The sequence below is a fragment of the Procambarus clarkii genome, chromosome 11, assembly GCF_040958095.1.
Source record: "Procambarus clarkii isolate CNS0578487 chromosome 11, FALCON_Pclarkii_2.0, whole genome shotgun sequence".
NCBI classification, from domain to species: domain Eukaryota; kingdom Metazoa; phylum Arthropoda; class Malacostraca; order Decapoda; family Cambaridae; genus Procambarus; species Procambarus clarkii.
In genome coordinates this window covers 46,389,186-46,407,327 of record NC_091160.1, presented here as the reverse complement: position 1 = coordinate 46,407,327, position 18,142 = coordinate 46,389,186, and the positions used below count along the sequence as shown (strand labels likewise).

Sequence of the window (18,142 nt, the reverse complement as noted above, 5' to 3'; positions counted from 1 at the left end):
GACCAAGACCTGCAATATACCTCCAGGGTAGGCCAAGACCTGCAGTATACCTCCAGGGTAGACCAAGACCTGCAATATACCTCCAGGGTAGACCAAGACCTGCAGTATACCTCCAGGGTAGACCAAGACCTGCAGTATACCTCCAGGGTAGACCAAGACCTGCAATATACCTCCAGGGGTAGGCCAAGACCTGCAGTATACCTCCAGGGTAGACCAAGACCTGCAATATACCTCCAGGGGTAGGCCAAGACCTGCAGTATACCTCCAGGGTAGACCAAGACCTGCAATATACCTCCAGGGGTAGGCCAAGACCTGCAGTATACCTCCAGGGGTAGGCCAAGACCTGCAGTATACCTCCAGGGGTAGGCCAAGACCTGCAGTATACCTCCAGGGGTAGGCCAAGACCTGCAGTATACCTCCAGGGTGGGCCAAGACCTGCAGTATACCTCCAGGGTAGGCCAAGACCTGCAGTATACCTCCAGGGGTAGGCCAAGACCTGCAGTATACCTCCAGGGTGGGCCAAGACCTGCAGTATACCTCCAGGGTAGGCCAAGACCTGCAGTATACCTCCAGGGTAGATCAAGACCTGCAGTATACCTCCAGGGTAGATCAAGACCTGCAGTATACCTCCAGGGTAGGCCAAGACCTGCAATATACCTCCAGGGGTAGGCCAAGACCTGCAGTATACCTCCAGGGTGGGCCAAGACCTGCAGTATACCTCCAGGGTAGGCCAAGACCTGCAGTATACCTCCAGGGTAGATCAAGACCTGCAGTATACCTCCAGGGTAGATCAAGACCTGCAGTATACCTCCAGGGTGGGCCAAGACCTGCAGTATACCTCCAGGGTAGGCCAAGACCTGCAGTATACCTCCAGGGTGGGCCAAGACCTGCAGTATATCTCCAGGGTAGGCCAAGACCTGCAGTATACCTCCAGGGTAGATCAAGACCTGCAGTATACCTCCAGGGTAGATCAAGACCTGCAGTATACCTCCAGGGTGGGCCAAGACCTGCAGTATACCTCCAGGGTAGGCCAAGACCTGCAGTATACCTCCAGGGTAGATCAAGACCTGCAGTATACCTCCAGGGTAGATCAAGACCTGCAGTATACCTCTCCGCTGAAGCGCACCTCTCAACATTTTGCTTGTGAGAGGTGAGAGAGGGCGAGTGAGGGAGAGAAGAGCTGTAACACGCGACAAGGAAGAATAAGGTGGTGAGGAAGGAGGCATAGGGAGGAGAGAATGGAAGGGGGGGGGGGATAGAGGGAAGAGGAGAAGAAGGGGGGGGGATAGAAGAGAGGAAGCCCTACCCCCCCCCCCCCTACTCCTCCAGCTGGAGGGTGATCACTCCCAGGGGGACCCACCTGTGTTGCCTCTCACAGCCGGACATGAAAAATAAAGGAGTCTCCCGTGGAAATCAAGTTTTCTGTGGTAAATATTTACTGCTGACTTCGTGAACCAACGCTTCCTCCGTATAGACAGTACGTTTTAATGCTAAATGTAATAAGTGCATTCCTGACTGTCTGCATAGTACATAATTACACTTACTGGGTTGTTATATTTACCTCCCCATATATTCTCCTAAATTTGGGTTAATAAACTCAAAATTTTAAATTGATGTTCTCCTATTAAATTCTATATACTGAAGTTTTAAATATAAAGAATATCTTTTTCAGTTTTATTAAACAATAGAGATTTTATGCAAAATTTGAATATATCCCGAGTTACTTAATAATTTATTGAAAGACTTTAGTGTTGTTTTATTAGTTTTATAAAATTGTAATATCAATATAGTTATAGGTTAAGTACTAATTGTAATTAAGAAGCAATAAAAGATATTTACATGCTTGTCCTACACACTCAAGGTTAGGTTAGGTCGTGGTTTTCTGTACACCTTTTCAGGCAAACTATAATAATCACAATATTTTGGTGCGATACTGACGATTAAGTGTATTTATGTACTATGCCAATAGTCAGGATTGTACTTATTACATTTAGTATTAAAAACTGTCTATTCGGAGGAAAGGCTGCGTGAATACACCAGGCGAGAGTAGAGAGGCAGCTGATAGAACACCGCCCTCAGGATGGGTATGCGGGTTCACTAGCCCCCACAGGAGGGGTTCACTAGCCCCCACAGGAGGGGTTCACTAGCCCCCACAGGAGGGGTTCACTAGCCCCCACAGGAGGGGTTCACTAGCCCCCACAGGAGGGGTTCACTAGCCCCCACAGGAGGGGTTCACTAGCCCCCACAGGAGGGGTTCACTAGCCCCCACAGGAGGGGTATGGGGGTTCACTAGCCCCCACAGGAGGGGTATGGGGGTTCACTAGCCCCCACAGGAGGGGTATGGGGGTTCACTAGCCCCCACAGGAGGGGTATGGGGGTTCACTAGCCCCCACAGGAGGGGTATGGGGGTTCACTAGCCCCCACAGGAGGGGTATGGGGGTTCACTAGCCCCCACAGGAGGGGTATGGGGGTTCACTAGCCCCCACAGGAGGGGTATGGGGGTTCACTAGCCCCCACAGGAGGGGTATGGGGGTTCACTAGCCCCCTCAGGATGGGTATGGGGGTTCACTAGCCCCCTCAGGATGGGTATGGGGGTTCACTAGCCCCCTCAGGATGGGTATGGGGGTTCACTAGCCCCCTCAGGATGGGTATGGGGGTTCACTAGCCCCCTCAGGATGGGTATGGGGGTTCACTAGCCCCCTCAGGATGGGTATGGGGGTTCACTAGCCCCCTCAGGATGGGTATGGGGGTTCACTAGCCCCCACAGGATGGGTATGGGGGTTCACTAGCCCCCTCAGGATGGGTATGGGGGTTCACTAGCCCCCACAGGATGGGTATGGGGGTTCACTAGCCCCCACAGGATGGGTATGGGGGTTCACTAGCCCCCACAGGATGGGTATGGGGGTTCACTAGCCCCCACAGGAGGGGTATGGGGGTTCACTAGCCCCTTCAGGATGGGTATGGGGGTTCACTAGCCCCCTCAGGATGGGTATGGGGATTCACTAGCCCCTTCAGGATGGGTATGGGGGTTCACTAGCCCCTTCAGGATGGGTATGGGGGTTCACTAGCCCCCACAGGATGGGTATGGGGGTTCACTAGCCCCCACAGGATGGGTATGGGGGTTCACTAGCCCCCTCAGGATGGGTATGGGAGTTCACTAGCCGCCTCAGGATGGGTATGGGGGTTCACTAGCCCCCTCAGGATGGGTATGGGGGTTCACTAGCCCCCACAGGATGGGTATGGGGGTTTACTAGCCCCACAGCATCTGGCCCTCAAGCTACACCTCCAGACCAGTTACAGACGGCATCTGACCCTCAAGCTACACCTCCAGACCAGTTACAGACGGCATCTGGCCCTCAAGCTACACCTCCAGACCAGTTACAGACGGCATCTGGCCCTCAAGCTACACCTCCAGACCAGTTACAGACGGCATCTGACCCTCAAGCTACACCTCTAGACCAGTTACAGACAGCATCTGGGCCTCAAGCTACACCTCCAGACCAGTTACAGACGGCATCTGACCCTCAAGCGTCACCTCCAGACCAGTTACAGACGGCATCTGACCCTCAAGCGTCACCTCCAGACCAATTGTTCGGACACTAGTTGACAGCGGCTTTACCGTCCGTCACAAGCGTGAGTTGTGAGGCACCGGAGATGGGTTGCTTCCGTTCATCCCAGTCTGTGCTTGAGGCAGGCTACGACCTTGAAGAGGCAGGCTACGACCTTGAAGAGGCAGGCTACGACCTGGAAGAGGCAGGCTACGACCTGGAAGAGGCAGGCTACGACCTGGAAGAGGCAGGCTACGACCTGGAAGAGGCAGGCTACGACCTGGAAGAGGCAGGCTACGACCTGGAAGAGGCAGGCTACGACCTGGAAGAGGCAGGCTACGACCTTGAAGAGGCAGGCTACGACCTTGAAGAGGCAGGCTACGACCTGGAAGAGGCAGGCTACGACCTGGAAGAGGCAGGCTACGACCTGGAAGAGGCAGGCTACGACCTGGAAGAGGCAGACTACGACCTGGAAGAGGCAGACTACGACCTGGAAGAGGCAGACTACGACCTGGAAGAGGCAGACTACGACCTGGAAGTGGCAGACTACGACCTGGAAGTGGCAGACTACGACCTGGAAGTGGCAGACTACGACCTGGAAGTGGCAGACTACGACCTGGAAGTGGCAGACTACGACCTTGAAGAAGCAGACTACGACCTTGAAGAAGCCGACTACGACCTGGAAGAAGCCGACTACGACCTGGAAGAGGCAGGCTACGACCTGGAAGAGGCAGACTACGACCTGGAAGAGGCAGACTACGACCTGGAAGTGGCAGACTACGACCTGGAAGTGGCAGACTACGACCTGGAAGAGGCAGACTACGACCTGGAAGTGGCAGACTACGACCTGGAAGAGGCAGGCTACGAAATGGAAGAGGCAGACTACGACCTGGAAGTGGCAGACTACGACCTGGAAGAGGCAGACTACGACCTGGAAGAGGCAGACTACGACCTGGAAGAGGCAGACTACGACCTGGAAGAGGCAGACTACGACCTGGAAGAGGCAGACTACGACCTGGAAGAGGCAGACTACGACCTTGAAGAGGCAGACTACGACCTGGAAGAGGCAGACTACGACCTTGAAGAGGCAGACTACGACCTGGAAGTGGCAGACTACGACCTGGAAGTGGCAGACTACGACCTGGAAGTGGCAGACTACGACCTTGAAGAGGCAGACTACGACCTGGAAGAGGCAGACTACGACCTTGAAGAGGCAGACTACGACCTGGAAGTGGCAGACTACGACCTGGAAGAGGCAGACTACGACCTTGAAGAGGCAGACTACGACCTGGAAGAGGCAGACTACGACCTGGAAGAGGCAGGCTACGACCTGGAAGAGGCAGACTACGACCTGGAAGAGGCAGACTACGACCTGGAAGAGGCAGACTACGACCTGGAAGTGGCAGACTACGACCTGGAAGTGGCAGACTACGACCTGGAAGAGGCAGACTACGACCTGGAAGAGGCAGACTACGACCTGGAAGAGGCAGACTACGACCTGGAAGAGGCAGACTACGACCTGGAAGTGGCAGGCTACGACCTGGAAGTGGCAGGCTACGACCTGGAAGAGGCAGACTACGACCTGGAAGAGGCAGACTACGACCTGGAAGAGGCAGACTACGACCTGGAAGAGGCAGACTACGACCTGGAAGAGGCAGACTACGACCTGGAAGAGGCAGACTACGACCTGGAAGAGGCAGACTACGACCTTGAAGAGGCAGACTACGACCTTGAAGAGGCAGACTACGACCTGGAAGTGGCAGACTACGACCTTGAAGAGGCAGACTACGACCTGGAAGTGGCAGACTACGACCTGGAAGTGGCAGACTACGACCTTGAAGAGGCAGACTACGACCTGGAAGAGGCAGACTACGACCTGGAAGTGGCAGACTACGACCTTGAAGAGGCAGACTACGACCTGGAAGTGGCAGACTACGACCTGGAAGAGGCAGACTACGACCTTGAAGAGGCAGACTACGACCTGGAAGAGGCAGACTACGACCTGGAAGTGGCAGACTACGACCTGGAAGAGGCAGACTACGACCTTGAAGAGGCAGACTACGACCTGGAAGTGGCAGACTACGACCTGGAAGTGGCAGACTACGACCTGGAAGAGGCAGACTACGACCTGGAAGTGGCAGACTACGACCTGGAAGTGGCAGACTACGACCTGGAAGAGGCAGACAACGACCTTGAAGAAGCAGACTACGACCTGGAAGAAGCAGACTACGACCTGGAAGAGGCACAAGACAACATCTGGACACGAGAGTAACATTAACAAACTCCAGGTACAAACAGTCTGCTTGTGTAAACAATATCTACCAACTCATCACCATTTTTAGAAAATAAAATTTAATTGCAAACGGCATATATTGACCCCAGGCCAGGTAGCTCCTGTGTGTCTACCCCCATACTCTTCCATGTATGGGCCGGGGGGGGGGTGTGTCTTTGGGGGGGGGGGTGTGTCTTTGGTGGGGGGGACCTATGACAATCCGCCTGCTTCCTGTCCCCGCTGAGGCCACTAGTGTTAGTAGCCCCTCAGGTATGTCTAACCTGCGCTAGAAACTATTCAGCTCTCCCCCCGCGTGTTAGGCTGCCTGGCAATGTGTTCTAGAAATTAACTTCACTACACACTAACTAGTATTTAGAAGGTGAAGTTAAATATAACTTCCACAAGTTATATTACCCAGCTCGACCTGCAACAGCCTCGTTGATCACGCCTCCTGTCCGTGCTATAAATACTTCCATCAGGGACAGGAAGCCTGGTAAGTTTGGAGGTTGTGGGAGTAAACAGTGTTAGGAAATCCCCAGAGTCAAATACTACACCCTGTAGCGCAGTGGTCTGCGTTCAAGGCTCGCACCCGAGTTACCTGGTTGATGGGGTTCTGGGAGTTCTTCTACTCCCCAAGCCCGGCCTGAGGCCAGGCTTGACTTGTGAGAGTTTGGTCCACCAGGCTGTTGCTTGGAGCGGCCCACAGGCCCACATACCCACTACAGCCCGGTTGGTCTGCCACTCCTTGGAGGAAACAATCTAGTTTCCTCTTGAAGATGTCCACGGTTGTTCCAGCAATATTTCTTATGCTCGCTGGGAGGGTGTTGAACAACCGCGGACCTCTGATGTTTATACAGTGTTCTCTGATTGTGCCTATGGCGCCTCGTAGCCACCTATATAGGGGCCTCGTAGCCTGGTGGATAGTGCGCAGGACTCTTAATTCTGTGGCGAGGGTTCGATTCCCGCACGAGGCAGAAACAAATGGGCAAAGTTTCTTTCACCCTGAATGCCCCTGTTACCTAGCAGTAAATAGGTACCTGGGAGTTAGTCAGCTGTCACGGGCTGCTTCCTGGGGTTTTAAAATTCCAGGAGGCCTGGTCGACGACCGGGCCGCGGGGACGCTAAGCCCTGGAAGCACCTCAGGGTAACCTCTGCTCTTCACTGGTTCTATTCTGCATTTTCTTCCATATCGTTCACTCCAGTACGTTGTTATTTTACTGTGTAGATTTGGGACCTGTCCCTCCAGTATTTTCCAGGTGTATATTATTTGGTATCTCTCTCGTCTTCTTTCTAGTGAGTACATTTGGAGAGCTTTGAGACGATCCCAATAATTTAGATGCTTTATCGCGTCTATGCGTGCCGTATATGTTCTCTGTATTCCCTCTATTTCAGCAATCTCTCCTGCTCTGAAGGGGGAAGTGAGTACTGAGCAGTACTCAAGACGGGACAACACAAGTGATTTTAAGAGTACAACCATTGTGATGGGATCTCTGGACTTGAAGGTTCTCGTAATCCATCCGATCATTTTTCTGGCTGACGCGATATTTGCTTGGTTATGCTCCCTTAACGTTAGATCGTCGGACATCATTATTCCCAAATCCTTAACATGCTGTTTACCTCTCATGGGAAGATTCGATTGTGTTTAGTACCCTGTATTATGTTTAAGGTCCTCATTTTTGCCGTACCTGAGTACCTGAAATTTATCACTGTAAAACTTCATGTTATTTTCTGCTGCCCAGTCGAAAACTTTGTTAATATCTGTTTGTAGTTTTTCAATGTCTTCTGCAGAGGTAATTTTCATGCTGATTTTTGTGTCATTTGCAAAGGATGACACGAAGCTGTGACTTGTGTTTTCAACTATATCAGATATGAGAATAAGGAACAGCAGCGGTGCAAGGACTGTACCCTGAGGTACAGAGCTTTTAACTGCGCTTGGACTCGATTTTATATGTTACACTGTGTTCTACTCGACAGGAAATTGAGTATCCAGCGTCCTACTTTACCAGTTATACCCATTAACCTCATTTTGTGTGCTATCACTCCATGGTCACATTTGTCGAATGCCTTTGCAAAGTCTTATGTATACAACATCTGCATTCTGGGTTTTTTCTAATGCCTCAGTGATTTTGTCGTAATAGTCAAGCCACGTAACCTTGGTTATATCCTCGGGAAGGACAAAAGTGGCTGGAAAGTTTCCCTTTCACCCGATGCCTCTGTTCACCTAGAGGTAACACAGGTGCCCCAGGAGTTGGACAACTTGTGTGTTGCATCCTGGGAAAGGTCAGTCGTTGGCTTGAAGGGTCCTCAAGGAGACTGTCCACAAGGAGACTTGTGTAACAACGACGATAACTCCAAAGGCCACGGTGTAGCAGATGCACGATAATGGACCCATCAAGATCATCGAGGACGCCGACGGCAGTACTGGGCCCCATGTGTGGGTCCCCAACAATGTCCAGCAGCATGCACACAACAGTCGTGTTGATCAGGGGGCCACTTGCATACACGAGTGTCTGACCTGGCCGGTGGAAGAGGCCCATGGTCACCGGTGGAAGAGGTCCATGGTCACCGGTGGAAGAAGCCCATGGTCACCGGTGGAAGAGGCCCATGGTCACCGGTGGTAGAGGACCATGGTCACCGGTGGTAGAGCCCCATGGTCACCGGTGGAAGAGGCCCACGGTCACCGGTGGTATAGGCCCATGGTCACCGGTGGAAGAGGTCCATGGTCACCGGTGGAAGAGGCCCACGGTCACCGGTGGTAGAGGTCCATGGTCACCGGTGGTAGAGGTCCATGGTCACCGGTGGAAGAGGTCCATGGTCACCGGTGGAAGAGGTCCATGGTCACCGGTGGAAGAGGTCCATGGTCACCGGTGGTAGAGGTCCATGGTCACCGGTGGTAGAGGTCCACGGTCACCGGTGGTAGAGGTCCACGGTCACCGGTGGTAGAGGTCCATGGTCACCGGTGGTAGAGGTCCATGGTCACTGGTGCAAGTTACAAAACAGTCCAACAACCAAAGCTTCGACAAGAAACAGTACAATGCCTTGAGCCAAAGTGATGCTTTAGTCAGAGAGCGCTCCCTTTCCCAGATTATTTACACTGATGGATCCTTGCATCAGTCCCATGGTGCAGCTGGAAGTGCAGTTGTTGTGACAGGGAGAGATGGTTCCTTCTCCCATGAGTGTGGAGCGCGTCTCAGTAACTGGGCCTCCACTCTTCAAACAGAATTGGTTGCCATAATCCTTGCACTCGAGCGCGTATATGAATCCAAAGTTGACACGGTAATTGTAAGTGACTCCTGGTCATCCTTGACTGCCCTCAGCTCCCCAAGGCATAACTGTGACGTGCTTATCTCTGAAGCTAGACACAGATATAGTGAAATAATCAATGATGGAGTCAGAGTTTGTCTCCTGTGGATTCCTTCCCATATTGGTCTCCGAATGCATGATAGAACTGATGAGTTGGCCAAGACTTTTGCTCGTAAAGAGGGAATTAATTACCATCTTGGACTGCCTTTGAGCAGCCTGAGGGCAGCAATATGCCGGGAACATCAACTAAGTCTCGTAAACTTGAGGCAAAGTGAAATTCACACCAGTTACTCGATCTATCATCATTCTATTAAGTAGGAAGTACCGCACGTCTATGGGTCATCCAATAATGTTAGCAGACTTCTAGATGTTACCACTGCTAGGTTCAGACTCGGCTACAATTACCTCTGGGAGTTTGTAACATCTGCTGATGTAGATTTGACTAAATGTAAACTCTGTCAGCAGAACTATTCGCATATGTTGCGTCATTATATAATGGAATGTGAAAAAATCGCGGAATTCAGAGAACGCCATCAATGGTGTACTGAAATTATTACATACTTTATTCACAATGTTCGCTAATGATCTTAGCGAAGTACTCAACATTTGCTTATTGTAGATGCAGCCTGCACATGACTGTAAAGCTGCCGCCCAGTTGGGTGGGTGTGGAGCACATGACTGTAAAGCTGCCGCCCAGTTGGGTGGGTGTGGAGCACATGACTGTAAAGCTGCCGCCCAGGTGGGTGGGTGTGGAGCACATGACTGTAAAGCTGCCGCCCAGTTGGGTGGGTGTGGAGCACATGACTGTAAAGCTGCCGCCCAGTTGGGTGGGTGTGCAGCACATGACTGTAAAGCTGCCGCCCAGTTGGGTGGGTGTGGAGCAAGACTAGTAACTGTGTGACTCACCATAGATGTAAAGTGCCTTGTATAGTGACTGTTGTGAGCCTCTTGTTGAATCATTTGTATGAAAAGATTATTGATGTGTACATATGTGTACATATATATGTAACACTAACAATTGTGTAACTGGCATCAAAGGATTGTAACTTGCTTACAATCCACAGGGGGGGAGAGGAGACTCACCACAGGGGGGGGGAGAGAGGAGACTCACCACAGGAGGGGAGAGAGAGGAGACTCACCACAGGAGGGGGGGGGGGAGAGAGAGGAGACTCACCACAAGGGGGGAGAGAGAGGAGACTCACCACAGGAGGGGGGGAGAGAGAGGAGACTCACCACAGGAGGGGAGAGAGAGAGGAGACTCACCACAGGAGGGGAGAGAGAGAGGAGACTCACCACAGGAGGGGAGAGAGAGAGGAGACTCACCACAGGAGGGGAGAGAGAGAGGAGACTCGCCACAGGAGGGGAGAGAGAGAGGAGACTCGCCACAGGAGGGGAGAGAGAGAGGAGACTCGCCACAGGAGGGGAGAGAGAGAGGAGACTCGCCACAGGGGGGGAGAGAGAGAGGAGACTCACCACAGGCGGGGAGAGAGAGAGGAGACTCACCACAGGGGGGGAGAGAGAGAGGAGACTCAGCACAGGGGGGGAGAGAGAGGAGACTCAGCACAGGGGGGGAGAGAGAGGAGACTCAGCACAGGGGGGGAGAGAGAGGAGACTCAGCACAGGGGGGGAGAGAGAGGAGACTCAGCACAGGGGGGGAGAGAGAGGAGACTCAGCACAGGGGGGGAGAGAGAGGAGACTCAGCACAGGGGGGGGGAGAGAGGAGACTCACCCAGGGGGGGGGGGAGAGAGGAGACTCACCCCAGGGGGGGGGGGAGAGAGGAGACTCACCCCAGGGGGGGGGAGAGAGGAGACTCACCCCAGGGGGGGGGAGAGAGGAGACTCACCCCAGGGGGGGAGAGAGAGGAGACTCACCACAGGGGGGGGGAGAGAGAGGAGACTCACCACAGGGGGGGGGAGAGAGAGGAGACTCACCACAGGGGGGGAGAGAGAGGAGACTCACCACAGGGGGGGAGAGAGAGGAGACTCACCACAGGGGGGGAGAGAGAGGAGACTCACCACAGGGGGGGAGAGAGAGGAGACTCACCACAGGGGGGGAGAGAGAGGAGACTCACCACAGGGGGGGGAGAGAGAGGAGACTCACCACAGGGGGGGAGAGAGAGGAGACTCACCACAGGGGGGGGAGAGAGAGAGGAGACTCACCACAGGGGGGGAGAGAGAGGAGACTCACCACAGGGGGGGAGAGAGAGGAGACTCACCACAGGGGGGGAGAGAGAGGAGACTCACCACAGGGGGGGAGAGAGAGGAGACTCACCACAGGGGGGGAGAGAGAGGAGACTCACCACAGGGAAGGAGAGGAGACTCACCCCAGGGGGGGGGAGAGAGGAGACTCACCCCAGGGGGGGGGAGAGAGGAGACTCACCCCAGGGGGGGAGAGAGAGGAGACTCGCCACAGGGGGGGAGAGAGAGGAGACTCACCACAGGCGGGGAGAGAGAGAGGAGACTCACCACAGGGGGGGAGAGAGAGAGGAGACTCAGCACAGGGGGGGAGAGAGAGGAGACTCAGCACAGGGGGGGAGAGAGAGGAGACTCAGCACAGGGGGGAGAGAGAGGAGACTCAGCACAGGGGGGGAGAGAGAGGAGACTCAGCACAGGGGGGGAGAGAGAGGAGACTCAGCACAGGGGGGGAGAGAGAGGAGACTCAGCACAGGGGGGGGAGAGAGGAGACTCACCCCAGGGGGGGGGGGAGAGAGGAGACTCACCCCAGGGGGGGGGGGAGAGAGGAGACTCACCCCAGGGGGGGGGAGAGAGGAGACTCACCCCAGGGGGGGGGAGAGAGGAGACTCACCCCAGGGGGGGAGAGAGAGGAGACTCACCACAGGGGGGGGGGAGAGAGAGGAGACTCACCACAGGGGGGGGGAGAGAGAGGAGACTCACCACAGGGGGGGGAGAGAGAGGAGACTCACCACAGGGGGGGAGAGAGAGGAGACTCACCACAGGGGGGGAGAGAGAGGAGACTCACCACAGGGGGGGAGAGAGAGGAGACTCACCACAGGGGGGGAGAGAGAGGAGACTCACCACAGGGGGGGGGAGAGAGAGGAGACTCACCACAGGGGGGGAGAGAGAGGAGACTCACCACAGGGGGGGGAGAGAGAGAGGAGACTCACCACAGGGGGGGAGAGAGAGGAGACTCACCACAGGGGGGGAGAGAGAGGAGACTCACCACAGGGGGGGAGAGAGAGGAGACTCACCACAGGGGGGGAGAGAGAGGAGACTCACCACAGGGGGGGAGAGAGAGGAGACTCACCACAGGGAAGGAGAGAGGAGACTCACCCCAGGGGGGGGGGAGAGAGGAGACTCACCCCAGGGGGGGGGAGAGAGGAGACTCACCCCAGGGGGGGAGAGAGAGGAGACTCGCCACAGGGGGGGAGAGAGAGGAGACTCACCACAGGGGGGGAGAGAGAGAGGAGACTCACCACAGGGGGGGAGAGAGGAGACTCACCACAGGGGGGGGGGGAGAGAGGAGACTCACCACAGGTGGGAGAGGAGACTCACCCCAGGGGGGGGAGAGAGGAGACTCACCACAGGGGGGGGAGAGAGGAGACTCACCACAGGGGGGGAGAGAGAGGAGACTCACCACAGGGGGGGAGAGAGAGGTGACTCACCACAGGGGGGGAGAGAGAGGAGACTCACCACAGGGGGGGAGAGAGAGGAGACTCACCACAGGGGGGAGAGAGAGGAGACTCACCACAGGGGGGGAGAGAGAGGAGACTCACCACAGGGGGGGGAGAGAGAGGAGACTCACCACAGGGGGGGAGAGAGAGGAGACTCACCACAGGGGGGGAGAGAGAGGAGACTCACCACAGGGGGGGAGAGAGAGGAGACTCACCACAGGGGGGGAGAGAGAGGAGACTCACCACAGGGAAGGAGAGGAGACTCACCCCAGGGGGGGGGGAGAGAGGAGACTCACCCCAGGGGGGGGGAGAGAGGAGACTCACCCCAGGGGGGGAGAGAGAGGAGACTCGCCACAGGGGGGGAGAGAGAGGAGACTCACCACAGGGGGGGAGAGAGAGAGGAGACTCACCACAGGGGGGGAGAGAGGAGACTCACCACAGGGGGGGGGGGAGAGAGGAGACTCACCACAGGTGGGAGAGGAGACTCACCCCAGGGGGGGGAGAGAGGAGACTCACCACAGGGGGGGGAGAGAGGAGACTCACCACAGGGGGGGAGAGAGAGGAGACTCACCACAGGGGGGGAGAGAGAGGTGACTCACCACAGGGGGGGAGAGAGGTGACTCACCACAGGGGGGGAGAGAGAGGTGACTCACCACAGGGGGGGAGAGAGAGGTGACTCACCACAGGGGGGGAGAGAGGTGACTCACCACAGGGGGGGAGAGAGAGGTGACTCACCACAGGGGGGGAGAGAGAGGTGACTCACCACAGGGGGGGGAGAGAGAGGAGACTCACCACAGGGGGGGAGAGAGAGGAGACTCACCACAGGGGGGGGGGAGAGGAGACTCACCACAGGGGGGGGAGAGGAGACTCACCACAGGGGGGGGAGAGGAGACTCACCACAGGGGGGGGAGAGGAGACTCAACACAGGGGGGGGAGAGGAGACTCAACACAGGGGGGGGAGAGGAGACTCACCACAGGGGGGGAGAGGAGACTCACCACAGGGGGGGAGAGGAGACTCACCACAGGGGGGGGAGACGAGACTCACCACAGGGGGGGGGGAGAGGAGACTCACCACAGGGGGGGGAGAGGAGACTCACCACAGGGGGGGGAGAGGAGACTCACCACAGGGGGGGGAGAGGAGACTCACCACAGGGGGGGGAGAGGAGACTCACCACAGGGGGGGGAGAGGAGACTCACCACAGGGGGGGGAGAGGAGACTCACCACAGGGGGGGGAGAGGAGACTCACCACAGGGGGGGGAGAGGAGACTCACCACAGGGGGGGGAGAGGAGACTCACCACAGGGGGGGGAGAGGAGACTCACCACAGGGGGGGGGGAGAGGAGACTCACCACAGGGGGGGAGAGGAGACTCACCACAGGGGGGGGAGAGGAGACTCACCACAGGGGGGGGGGAGAGGAGACTCACCACAGGGGGGGGAGAGGAGACTCACCACAGGGGGGGGGAGAGGAGACTCACCACAGGGGGGGGAGAGGAGACTCACCACAGGGGGGGGAGAGGAGACTCACCACAGGGGGGGGAGAGGAGACTCACCACAGGGGGGGAGAGGAGACTCACCACAGGGGGGGGAGAGGAGACTCACCACAGGGGGGGGAGAGGAGACTCACCACAGGGGGGGGGAGAGGAGACTCACCACAGGGGGGGGAGAGGAGACTCACCACAGGGGGGGGAGAGGAGACTCACCACAGGGGGGGGAGAGGAGACTCACCACAGGGGGGGGGAGAGGAGACTCACCACAGGGGGGGGAGAGGAGACTCACCACAGGGGGGGAGAGGAGACTCACCACAGGGGGGGGGGAGAGGAGACTCACCACAGGGGGGGAGAGGAGACTCACCACAGGGGGGGGAGAGGAGACTCACCACAGGGGGGGGAGAGGAGACTCACCACAGGGGGGGAGAGAAGACTCACCACAGGGGGGGGGGAGAGGAGACTCACCACAGGGGGGGGAGAGGAGACTCACCACAGGGGGGGAGAGGAGACTCACCACAGGGGGGGGGAGAGGAGACTCACCACAGGGGGGGAAGAGGAGACTCACCACAGGGAGGGGGGAGAGGAGACTCACCACAGGGAGGGGGGAGAGGAGACTCACCACAGGGAGGGGGGAGAGGAGACTCACCACAGGGGGGGGAGAGGAGACTCACCACAGGGGGGAGAGACTCACCACAGGGAGGGGAGACTCACCACAGGGGGGGGGAGACTCACCACAGGGGGGGGGGAGAGGAGACTCGCCACAGGGGAGGGAGAGAGGAGACTCACCACATGGGAGAGAGAGGAGACTCACCACAGGGGGGGAAGAGGAGACTCACCACAGGGGAGGGAGAGAGGAGACTCACCACAGGGGAGGGAGAGAGGAGACTCACCACATGGGAGAGAGAGGAGACTCACCACAGGGGAGGGAGAGAGGAGACCCACCCCCCACCACCATATATGACCTGCCTTACCATCCACTGTATGCAAGTAAACAATTATTACGTGTTCCAGGTGTGTAACTGGCTCCCAGGTGTGTGGAGGAGGGGTGTGTCTAACGTTAGCAGGTGTGTGTGTATAACATCAGGTGTGTAGATGGGGTTTACAACGACAGGTGTGTAGAGGGGGGTGTAACGAGAGCAGGTGTGTAAAGGGGTGTGTAAGGTCAGCAGAAGGTAACCCGGATGTGCCAGTGTTGGTGGTGGCGCCAGCTCGGCCCATCTCGCCACGTTAGGCTTCTCCCGCCCCCCCACACCTGGGCTGATGGTGGCTCACCATCACCCTACACTATCCTCCACAACACTACACTATCCTCCACTACCACAACACTCAAGCACTAACTAACATTTCCCGCAGAGTCTTCTTGTAACTCTGCTTGATACCTTGGAAGTCTTTTCAAGAACTCTGCAGTGTTATTAGGGGTTCAGGGCCCCTTGGGGCCCGGTTTCTTAACTGGCCAAACATTACATTTATGCGCAAAATTTATCTGTGAGTGGACATAGTGAGGGAAACAGGGCCGGTTAACCACTCGCGTCTTCATCTATACTTAACCCAATGAGATCAACGGTCAACAGTCGTCCCAGAGCCTAGTGAACAAGGGGGGGGGGGGGGGAAGCCTCGTTAAGGTCACTCAACTTACACATCATAGTTTAGTGTGGGCGGGCGTGATGTTGCCGGTATCTTCCGCAGTTCCCCGTCCACATGGCCTATTATGGACGTGTGGACAGTATGCGGGAACAGGTCGCTGGACGCCGTATCCTACACCGCTAACTTTCCCAAACTGTCCGCGGGCGCTGATGCCCAATATTAGGCTGTGTTTTAAAGTTGACCAGACCAGTAGTAGAAGGGACGACGACGACGACGTTTCGGTCCGTCCTGGACCATTGTCAAGTCGATTGTGAGAATGATCCAGGAGGGACTGAAACGTCGTCGTCCCTTCACCTTCTAGTGTGTGGTCTGGTCAACATACCTTAGCCACGTTATTGTGACTCGTCGCCTGTGTTTTAAAGTTTTGCTACGGTAATGTAAGGCTTGGTTATGTTTGATTACAAGTCCAGGTCAAGTTAGGGGTTTATCTTGTTAGGCTTGGTTAGATTGTGTTAGGTTAGACAGTTTAATTTGTAGTGGTAGTAAATTGTTCAGCTACTTCATATTATATTGTGCACCTCATGCTCATCCGCGCGCGAAACGTGACTTGTGTACTAGTTTCAACCTCTTTTAGCTTGTATATAGAGTACTGTGTTATGACCCCCCCCCCTGTAGCCCCCCCATGATGTAGGTCCGTCCCCCCCCTCCCCCCACACAGTTATCCCCCCCTCCTGGCCATAGTGAGGAGTCTGGGAAATAAAATAGTGGGAGCAGCGGACATTAGGTGTGACCAAGGCGGGAGACAAGTCAGGGATGACCATCTTTGATAACACTGAGGTGAGAGGTCGACTGCACGCGACGGTCCGTGGGCACAGAGGACGTCATCGCGGGAGCATGTCGTGTGCAACGGTCTTACGACGTCACTTGTGAGGAAGTCTGAGGAAAAGGACGCACGTCGACGCTCCGGAGGAAGAAAGTTATTTGTGACTTGTGGAGAAGAATTCTTGAGGAGCTTCGTGAGTGAAGCGTGAGGAAGCTGGGGGAGGACGACACACACAAGAGGAGAAAGATTTATGCGTTTTGAAGGAAAACCAGAGTTTCCTGAGTAACCAGAGGACGATGGTGAGTAACCAGAGGTGAGTATCTCTTAGTGACAGCGAGTAGGGGTGACCTGAAGCCAGTTGGGTGGTTGTGCGTCAAGGAACCAGGGTGGTGAACCCTACAAGAGGATGGTGTGGGCAGGTGCACCTGATTGGCACCTGTCCCGTGACCTCTCACACTAGTCAAGACTGAGAGGAGCCTATTAGTGGTAGTCAAATAATAGTTGTGTGGGCGACATAGAGCGTGTCGGAAAATCCGACACCACATAATAATATCATACAGACAGATAATAATTGCTGCTGTATTGTATAAACAAGTTACCCATAGAAAATGTAACCTGTAGTGGAATTACCGTCTATAGAAAACGGGATATCATCACCACATACTATTATAAATTCACCAGCTATTCTGCTGGGAATTATTCTTAAATACATTAGTCTTTGGACTTTACCATCATAAAAACATCTCATATAAATTAACTTAATTATCAATATTGAAGTAGAGTAAATGTGACCCTTCTATCACTTTCTGTCATCTGGACAATGTAAACCAGGCATCAGGAGTGAGGAAGGAGGGGCAGCCATTGTTTGACTGAGACCAGAGGCTCACGGGAGCAATTCGGATCCTGTTAATTTTACTTGGACGAAGTGTTATGGAAACCAAAGGTGTACCATCATCAACACGCTGTCAACAAAACAAGTTAAGTGTTCTTCCGAAACCCATTTATCTTTCATTTATGGCCATTAATGTCAGTGGATATAGGGTGAACCGGTTAGAGCACAAGATAGCCTCATACTAAAGGTCAAGACGAGGAAGCATGCTTTGTGCATCAGTTACCAGGGTGATGGAAGCTACCTCAAAGAGGGAAAATGTGGTGTCTACATCCTGGTTATACCTGGTGGACTAAGGCCTGCTGTACAAATAAGATAAGGAACCTCTTCAATGTATGTAGTCTAATACTGTAGTTTGATTGGCTGCATATATATAAATTAAATTAATATAAACCCCCCTAATGTGTAGAGGATCGATTTGTGAGATTATGAGATTATTGCAGAAATACAGTCCACTCATTATCATACAAATTGCTATCGAAGTATACAAATTAACGTAAATATAAATTCATATAAATTAAATAAATATAAATCTCACAGGTCGGTTCCCACAGAGCGCCATATTTGGCCGTCATGCGACGAGTATCGCTATATTTTGTGGTT

The 18,142-nt window shown here is 54.9% G+C and overlaps 2 protein-coding genes across 4 annotated transcripts in view; one reads left to right on the top strand and one right to left on the bottom strand.

The window, feature by feature from the left end:
- Positions 1 to 18,142, bottom strand: part of LOC123758414 (clavesin-2) — a 130,386-nt gene that overhangs the window by 26,388 nt on the left and 85,856 nt on the right. The window lies entirely within an intron of this gene.
- LOC123758214 (probable cell-surface antigen I/II) lies at positions 3,655 to 5,820 on the top strand. Its single transcript, XM_045742336.2, has one exon. The coding sequence runs from the start codon at positions 3,655 to 3,657 to the stop codon at positions 5,818 to 5,820; it is 2,166 nt and encodes a 721-aa protein (XP_045598292.2).